Consider the following 8,776-nt stretch of genomic DNA (forward strand, 5'->3'; position numbering starts at 1 on the left):
CCATTCCTCGTTCGAGCGCGAAATACAACTTAAAGCCCTAATGCTTGAAATCTTAACAAACAATGAAATAAACACATATCTATGCAATAATCGTGCATTAAATATATAAAAATCATTAAACACATATTTTAAATAAAACCTAGATTGCATGCAGTCAGACTACGTAGTTCAAATATCATGGACCTTACATTTTGGGTAATTAATGATAGAAATTCTTTAAGTTTGAACACAATTGTATTTAATGATATATTTGTCGCAAGAATGATATTCATTTTAGTTGTAGATACTTATGCATTACTGGATTCAGTCACTACCTATTTAGGATTCATTTTGGTGTAGCTATCTATATCAATCGTTGGATTCATTATTACTAAACCACGTGTATTGCTTGATTCAAAATATCTGGACTTTACATTACAGATCCTTAATCGTTATTGAATCGTGGGGCGCGGTTCCAATTAATCGTGTTTGTCTTTCTGGCGTACGAGGATTCATATCAAATTCGGTTCGAATTAAAGCTCGAGTTTGAGTTTGGCTCGAAAGATTCGAATATGTTCGCGAAAGATTCGAACTATTGTACTCGAAAGACTCATATTTTATTTACTTAATAAATAATTATATTATATTAATAAATTACTAAAGCTTTGAGCGACTAAAAAATTATCGAACAAAATAATTTAGGTTCGAATTCAGTTCGAAAAAAATATTGAACATGTTCAAGTTTGACTTGAATTCGACAAGCTCGACTACGAATTAAATATTTTTGAGTTAGCTCGAAAATCTCGTGAACCAGCTCGGTTCATTTACACCCCTGCCCATCCCCATCTCCATCGGGTATCCAATTTAATCTCCACCATCATACCTGTCGGATGATTGGATATCCATACTCTACCCAAATATCTATCACCAACTATAATTGAATTTTATCAAATTTGAATTATTTCGAGTAAGTTATGGATATTTACTAAATTGTTTAGAAAAATAAGGAAAAAATTAAACATTATAGTAAAATGAGCAAATATTAAAAACAATTTATCATAAAATCATTTTCGAAACAAAATAGCATCAATTCTTTACTAATAATTTTCTTCATTTGATATAATTAATATCATTAAAAAAAAAATATTAGAATAAACACTATAACCGAAATGTCAGGTCGGATATCGGATTCACCATCGGTTACGGAGGAAAGTGTCATCCCTATATTGAATCACTTCTAACATTTTCAATGGCATGTAAATAAAATATCATAGCAGAACAACTGATTGATTCGTGTTCAATTTTAAATCTGTAATTGCTTGAAATATCGAAAATTTGCTGAATAGTTTCGGACAATTATTGGTCAATATGACTTGGAAATAAATTTTTTTATTATTCATCAAATGAAGTAATAAAACTGAAATGGAGCTCTATTGGCGTTTGAAAGAAGAAACATTACCTCAAAAGGAGAAGGGTACCTACGACGAGCAACGTTGTAAAAGAAGAAAAGATTCACCAATGCATTACTAGAATTGAACAAATATTGTTGTTGGACTGGAACAATGAATCACAAAAAAACAATTCAAATACGACAGAAATTTGTCTCTTTTTTCATAACCAAATGATTCAAAGATATGTTCCCCGGAGATATCAAAGTAAACCAACGACAAGTACAAAGACAATGTTACAGCCTTGCGCTGTACCATTTCCTTCATTTTAACCGTCACAATTTTATACCCTTTTATCTATTTTAATTTATATATGTTCCTACGTATCTCAATTCCAGTTCTAAAGAAAGTGCAACTTTCACAATCATAGAGTTGGAGAAAATGGCAAAAGTTTCGCTTAACCATAAGGGGAAGAATAGGAACCTCGAGAGCCTGTTGGATATGGACCCAAATAAGCAAGGGGATAAAAACGTGGCAAGGCAGCCGCAAGAGCTGCTTCCGGGACATGGTCTCGAGTTCAAGAACTTGTCTTACAGTGTATTGAAGAAAATTAAAAAGACGACATGTGGATCAATAAGGAAACTTATCTTCTTAATGACATTTCTGGGCAGGCTGCAAGAGGAGAAATATTGGCCATCATGGGTCCCAGTGGTGCCGGCAAGTCTACCTTTCTCGATGCTTTGGCAGGCCGGATTGCTCAGGGAAGTCTTGAAGGTGCTGTCAGAGTAGATGGTAAACAAGTACGTTTTTCTGTATCGATTATCAATCAGGCATTTACAGTAGCCAATGTACGGAAATGAACGTAAAATGGATTGAAATATGAAAAAATGTTATTGTCAAAGGCCTCTTGACCAAGTGGCATGCAGTCTCCCAAATTTGGAGAACGGCAAGGATTCAAACCTTGTCCAAATCCCCATTCATAAAGCTAGCAAGTTAATAATGGTGGTTCATTTTGCAGGTGACAACCAGCTACATGAAGATGATTTCATCTTATGTGATGCAAGATGATCAGCTCTTCCCCATGTTAACAGTTTTCGAGACCTTTATGTTTGCTGCTGAAGTAAGGCTTCCTCCAACAATCTCCACCGCTGAAAAGAAGAAGAGAGTCCTTGAGCTCGTCGAACAACTTGGCCTGATAGTACGGATAAGTTTTCTTGATAGGCCTTCCACTCTCCTTCTCCCTCTTTTGGTTTTTTGAAAACATGTATGATTTTGCAGAGTGCAATGCATACATACATTGGCAATGAGGGGAAAAGAGGAGTCTCGGGTGGAGAAAAGCGAAGAGTCTCCATTGGAATTGACATAATCCACAAGCCATCACTCTTGTTCCTTGATGAGCCAACTTCAGGTCTTGATTCCACGAGTGCTTTCAGCGTAGTAGAAAGGGTGAAGGACATTGCAAGGGGTGGCAGCATAGTCCTCATGACAATACACCAGCCTTCATTCAGAATTCAAATGCTCCTTGACCATATCACGGTGCTTGCAAGGTATGTGTGCCTCTCCCAATTGGCTTGATGATTGATCACATTGTAGGGACTTTTGGAGGATCCAGTCATGAGAATTCTGCATATCTTGGTAAGGTAACCAATTTTATAGTACAGGGGGAGACTGATATACATGGGAACTCCGACTGATCTATCTGCATATCTTTCTGGGTTCCAAAGGCCAGTTCCTGATGGTGAAAACAGCTTAGAATACCTCCTAGATGTGATCAAAGAATATGATGGCTCAACTGTTGGACTTGATCCTCTTGTGCTGTATCAACGCGATGGGATAAAACCAGATCAAGTTGCAAGAACTCCGATTCCTAAAACACCAAAAAGGTCCAAAACTCCTATGACTCCTCATGGAAAGAGTCCTTGCTCAAAGCACTTTAATCTCCATAGCAGCCAATTTTCGACTAGAAACATGGAGTCTCATGCTTTTTCAGGGCAATTTGACAACAGTGATGATTACGATGAATTCAACGCTTCCCTTGAACGAAAAGGCAGGACTGCTCATACGCCTATGAGCATGCAGAGTGGAATCTATAATGCTCGGTTGGCTTCCCACTTTTACAAAGATTTCTCAACCTGGATCTACCAAGGTGTAACAGGAACCCCACGTCGCCCTCCAACGTGGACACCTTCGCATACACCAGGACAAACTCCAGGAAAAACACCATATTCAGTTTCTAGAAGTCACATTTCGAACCATTATCAAATGCCCAACCGAAACCCTTCACATACAATGACACCGTTTGTCTTTACCACTCAACCTGATCCATATGTTCCTTCTTATGAAGAGTTTGACATGGCAGAAGAAATACTTGATGAGTCTGAGCACAGGCACAAGTTTGCCAACCCCTGGCTCCGCGAGGTGGCTGTCTTATCGTGGAGAACTACCTTGAACGTGATTCGGACCCCTGAACTCTTCTTGTCCCGTGAGATTGTCCTGACAGTGATGGCTCTGGTACATTCAACCCTCTTCAAGAATCTCCACGAACAGGACTTCAATTCCATAAACAAGCTTCTCAATTTCTACATCTTCGCAGTCTGCCTCATCTTCTTCTCTTCCAATGACGCCGTCCCAACTTTCATTGAAGAAAGGTTCATCTTCATCCGAGAAACATCCCACAATTCTTATCGAGCTTCCTCTTATGTTATCTCCTCCCTTCTAGTCTATCTCCCATTTTTCGCAGCCCAGGCATTCACATATGCAGCAATCACTAAATTCATGCTTCATTTAAATAGCAGCATCCTCAACTTCTGGCTGACCCTCTATGCCTCGCTGATAACGACCAATGCCTACGTGATGCTGGTGAGTGCAATGGTTCCAAGTTACATCACTGGCTACGCAGTAGTGATAGCCACAACAGCTCTGTTCTTCTTAACTTGTGGGTTCTTCTTGAAGCCTTCCCAAATCCCCAAATATTGGAAATGGCTTCATTATATATCTGCACTCAAGTACCCATTTGAAGCATTGCTTATAAATGAATTCAAAGGCTCACATTGCTACCATGGAAAAAGAAACGAACTTTCGCCAGGTCCCCTAGGAGAGATAAAGCTCAGTGAACTACACAACGTATCACAACCATTGCCCTCTAGCTGCAATTTAATTGGTGAAGACATTCTATTCACAATGGATATTCATAAGATCGAGAATATCTGGATTGACATTGGTATTCTGCTGGCATGGGGTGTTCTTTATCGGTTCTTCTTTTATGTGGTTCTCAGGTTTTATTCTAAAAATGTGAGAAAATAAAGCCTGGATTTGACAGTTTATTGTTCCCATCTTTCTTTGAGGTTGACAGCTTTCTCAAATGCAAGGCAGTTGGTCACCCCTGAAACAGGGGTAGCCCAGTTTTATCGAGTTTTCTAGCATCCAAAATGTCTTCGGGATTTGTAATATTTGGTCTACTTTACACTTTTTTAACGTGAAAAATAAAAGAATAACGTGGACATATCCATGGAACAAAGTCAGAAAAAATCCAGTACTTTATTCATTCTCGGATGCAAACGTAGTAGCTTTAGTTCTTGTTGGGCACCATTAGATAACACTGTAGAAAATATGTGAGATTCAAAGTACGATAATGTTATCCAACTGCATGTAAATTTAAAAAAAATAAAAAATTCCTAACTAAATTATTTTAATTGTATTAATTAATGGTGGTAGGAATGTTTACATGTTAAAAATGTGATTTTCTATTAGAATACATAAATCTGGGTTTTAAGTGTTATTCGAGACGCGAATGAGGAACGGAGACTAGGGACTCTGAAGGCAAAATATTTTTATTAAATGATTATTTTAATTATTTAATATATGGCATATTAAATATGAAAATTTCGAAAATGGTGTCTTTTAAAGTTTTTCCTACATTCTAATTGGCCTAATGAGCCTATTATGCTAAGGTTATTGGGCCAAAATTTCTACCTTATTATTTATAACCATATGAGGTATTTCCAAGCCCTATAACTCTTCAAACCACACGCCTCCTACACTAAGAAACCTAGGATTTTTTCTCCCTAGCCACACGCACACATCTACACGAAACCTAGCCACTTTCACGTGGATTTTGAAGGAAAAACGCAGCAAGGCTTCCCCGTCTCTCCGACAACGTACCTTCTCATCTAGAACTTTTTATACGTTCGTGAATCAAGCAAAAGCACGCTTTATTCCTTCTTTTCTCATCGTTCATACCATAGTATGTGTGAAAATAAATGTTTGCATGAAAAATCTGATATCTCTCATTATATTTTCGTTTTATGAATTGTACATGCCAAAAACTTGGATTTTAATGCCTTATAATTCAAAATAACGATGCACAAAGGGGCTGCCTAGTTAGGGCTATTAGAAGGGTCAATTTTCAGATGGTTTAGGGACCCTTAGATGCACGATACAAGGCTGGAAACGAAAGGGCAAGGGTTGTTCGAAATCTAGGGCCTTACAAGGGAACCAGGGCACGCGATTGGGAGAAAAAGAAAGAGAGGCCGTGCGGGTGCTGTCCAGGTGAGGGGTTGGGCTTGTGAGGGTCCTAGCCATGAGCTACAGTGGTCCACACATGGCTGGAAAGGGCTAGAAGGGCCGAGGGTCGCTCTTGTAATATCCCAACCTTTTTATCATTCTATTGTCAATGATGTATTCGTTGGTTTGATGTTTTGGAGATACGATTATTGTATATTCATGATTTATAATTGTATGGTATGGTAATGAGTATTCATATGGTTTGATGGTTGAGATTTGTATAATGGTTATTGTTTATGGTTATGTACATTTGGATGGTAAAAGTATGGTTATTGTATTGGTATATGCTTTTTAGTTGGTAATGGATTATGGGGGATGAGTTCTTGTTGTGATGGTTTTAATGGATGATTTGATGATGTATTTGGATGTTTAGTTGCATTGATATTTCATGGCATTGGAAGCGGATAGATTCTAGGTGGATTGGTGATGATTTTAGGCAGCAGTGGGGGACAGCGCTGCAGCGCTACTGGTGTCCTTGGACGCAAGAGGCAGTGCCACAGCGCTGTAGGGCCGAAGCCCTGGCGATGCAGCGCCAGGAAGGTGGCGCCGCGGCGCTAGTCTGGGCGATAGTGCTTTTTGAAAATGCGATTTTGAGGGATTTTATGACTTATATATGAATTGTCTAGAGACTTCTACACATTTCCTTTCCTTCCTTTATTTTCTATCGGTTCAAGCTCTTCTTTCTCAAGGTTTTCTCTTCAAAATCTCTCCACTTCAAGCACAAGGATTCTAGTAAATATCTTAGCATCTCCTACTTAATTTTTCAAGCTCCACGGTAAGAATTCTGTATTTAAGTTTTGAAGGGTCTGAGAAGTTGAAGGTATAAGTTGGCTTGGTTGATTCCTTTGTTTAATGGTGATGATTAATGGTTGATGATATGTATATTGTTGTAGGAATCTTTTCAAGATCATCTAGGAAACCATTTGCTTCTTGGGTTGTAAGTAGATGCTTTTCTTCTTTGCTCACATGATATATATGTACAAAAGCCATGTTTATTGTTGCCTAACTCCTTCCATTGCTATGTTATTGATATATATGTTGTTATATAAGGAACACCATTGAATTTATTGATAAAGGAGCTAGTAAGCCATTGTTGCCTACCAAGTGTTTGTTCAATTGCCTCAATGAAGTTTTTATTGATTAAAGTAAAGAATCGATAGTATTCATAAGCATGTTATTGGACAATTGCATGACAAAGGAGTATCTCTCACAGTTTTGATAATAATATCAAAGAGATACTTATTACATGGTCACAGGTCAAATGTCACAGGACTTTCAATTCATTTCTTTAATTCATGCCAGGAGATACCATCTATATTGCCTTGATATCTATTGTTCATTGAAGATGGTATTACATAGTTTTCATTTCCATATCCATGTTATTCAAACCAAGTGTATGTATATGTATTTGTTATTTATAGCTTTCTGCTTACTGAGTTATAAGCTCATTCAGTTAATTTCATGTGTTGCAGGTAACAAGAAAGAATGAAATGGATTGTCAAAGGCGGAAGAAGTCATATAGGAAGATAAGGGGAAACTTTTGTAATGTCACACTTATTTTGGTGTAGTGAACATTGAAAATTTTAAGTAACATGTATTTTGTAGAATGAATTAAGAAAATTTGTGGTGTCTTTTGACCGTAGTTTGGGAATGGTTATGTTTAAAGTTGATAATCTTGGTTTTGGAAATAGTATTTTATTATTCCCCTTTAAAATGGAAGGCTTCCGCGAATGTTATTTTTTTAAATTTTTTTTTCATGTGGGTGGGTTGTTTCAATTGGTATCAGAGCAAGTTTCTTCGGACCATATATGACTTCTTCTACCTAGGACAATCTGGTATGTTTTTTATCCTGCATCTATATATTTTAACATTGAGGAATTATTCTATTTCATTGCCATTGGTATATCATTTCTTCCTAGCTGTGTTAAAATGAGCCTATTTGTAGAAAATGCCTCCCAAAAGAAAAAGCACTGAAGGGGATGATAGGACCCCAATCACTGCTAAGACTGCGAAAGTTGTAGACGAATTCAGTTAGTTATTAAAAGAACAGGCTAAGGTCCGTGGCGAACAGATTCAGCAGTTACTGACCATGCACACCTCGACTCAGGTTGTGGCCAATGAAGGGGTCAAGGAAGAACGGAAAGTGCTGAAGATGGTTCTTATGATCGATTCAGGCGGATGAATCCTCCTGAATTTATCGGTGGTCCTGATCCACTAGTGGCTCTTGAGTGGTTCAAGTCATTGAAGGCTATCTTTGATTATTTGAAGTTCACTGATAGAGATAAACTGACTTGTGCTGTTTTTATGCTAGTGAAAGCAGCCGGTATTTGGTGGGAAGCTACCAAGGTTACTGTTAATGCTCGTGAATTAAAGTGGAATGAGTTCAAAGATTTATTCTATGCCAAGTATTTTTCAAGTGAAGTCAAGTCCAAAAAGGTAAAAGAATTTTATGAATTGCGACAAGGTTCCATGAATGTCAATGAGTATACTCTCAAATTTGAAGAAGGATTCGTCTTTGTTCCCTTTATTGCTGAAAATGATAAAGACAAGGGATAATACTTTCTCCGTGGTTTGAGGCCAGAGATTAGAAGAAATGTTCACATGTCGAAAGTTGTCACATATCAAGATATTGTTGAGAAAGCATTGCTTGCCTTACATGATGAACATGAGATCGAGAATGAGAGACATTTAAGAAGACAAACTTTCCAAGCGAGAGGTCAAGGGGCAAGTACTCAAGTTCGAGGCGGCCACAAGGGGAAAGTTAAGATGGAGCAGCGTAATAAACCTCCGTTGTCTTCCTCGGATCTTGAGAGACAATTGTGTCCTAAGTGTGGAAAGCCACACAT

The 8,776-nt window shown here is 37.8% G+C and overlaps 2 protein-coding genes across 2 annotated transcripts; both read left to right on the forward strand.

Annotated features, from left to right (window-relative positions):
• Positions 1 to 1,577: 1,577 nt before the first annotated feature.
• On the forward strand, positions 1,578 to 4,733 carry LOC142539119 (ABC transporter G family member STR-like). Its single transcript, XM_075644403.1, is given in 5 exon segments — positions 1,578 to 1,977; positions 1,980 to 2,167; positions 2,386 to 2,565; positions 2,646 to 2,914; positions 3,029 to 4,733. Coding segments are annotated over 5 exon segments (2,448 nt in total). The 5' UTR covers positions 1,578 to 1,808; the 3' UTR covers positions 4,671 to 4,733.
• A 3,375-nt stretch (positions 4,734 to 8,108) lies between these two features.
• LOC142538667 (uncharacterized) lies at positions 8,109 to 8,486 on the forward strand. Its single transcript, XM_075643972.1, has one exon. The coding sequence runs from the start codon at positions 8,109 to 8,111 to the stop codon at positions 8,484 to 8,486; it is 378 nt and encodes a 125-aa protein (XP_075500087.1).
• The last annotated feature ends 290 nt before the right edge of the window (positions 8,487 to 8,776 follow it).

The sequence above is a fragment of the Primulina tabacum genome, chromosome 3, assembly GCF_025594145.1.
Source record: "Primulina tabacum isolate GXHZ01 chromosome 3, ASM2559414v2, whole genome shotgun sequence".
In the NCBI taxonomy this organism is placed as follows: Eukaryota; Viridiplantae; Streptophyta; class Magnoliopsida; order Lamiales; family Gesneriaceae; genus Primulina; species Primulina tabacum.

What these genes read in the sequence shown, in the direction of transcription:
- LOC142538667 (XM_075643972.1), top strand. Translation starts at nt 8,109, where the DNA reads ATGAATCCTCCTGAATTTATCGGTGGTCCTGATCCACTAGTGGCTCTT.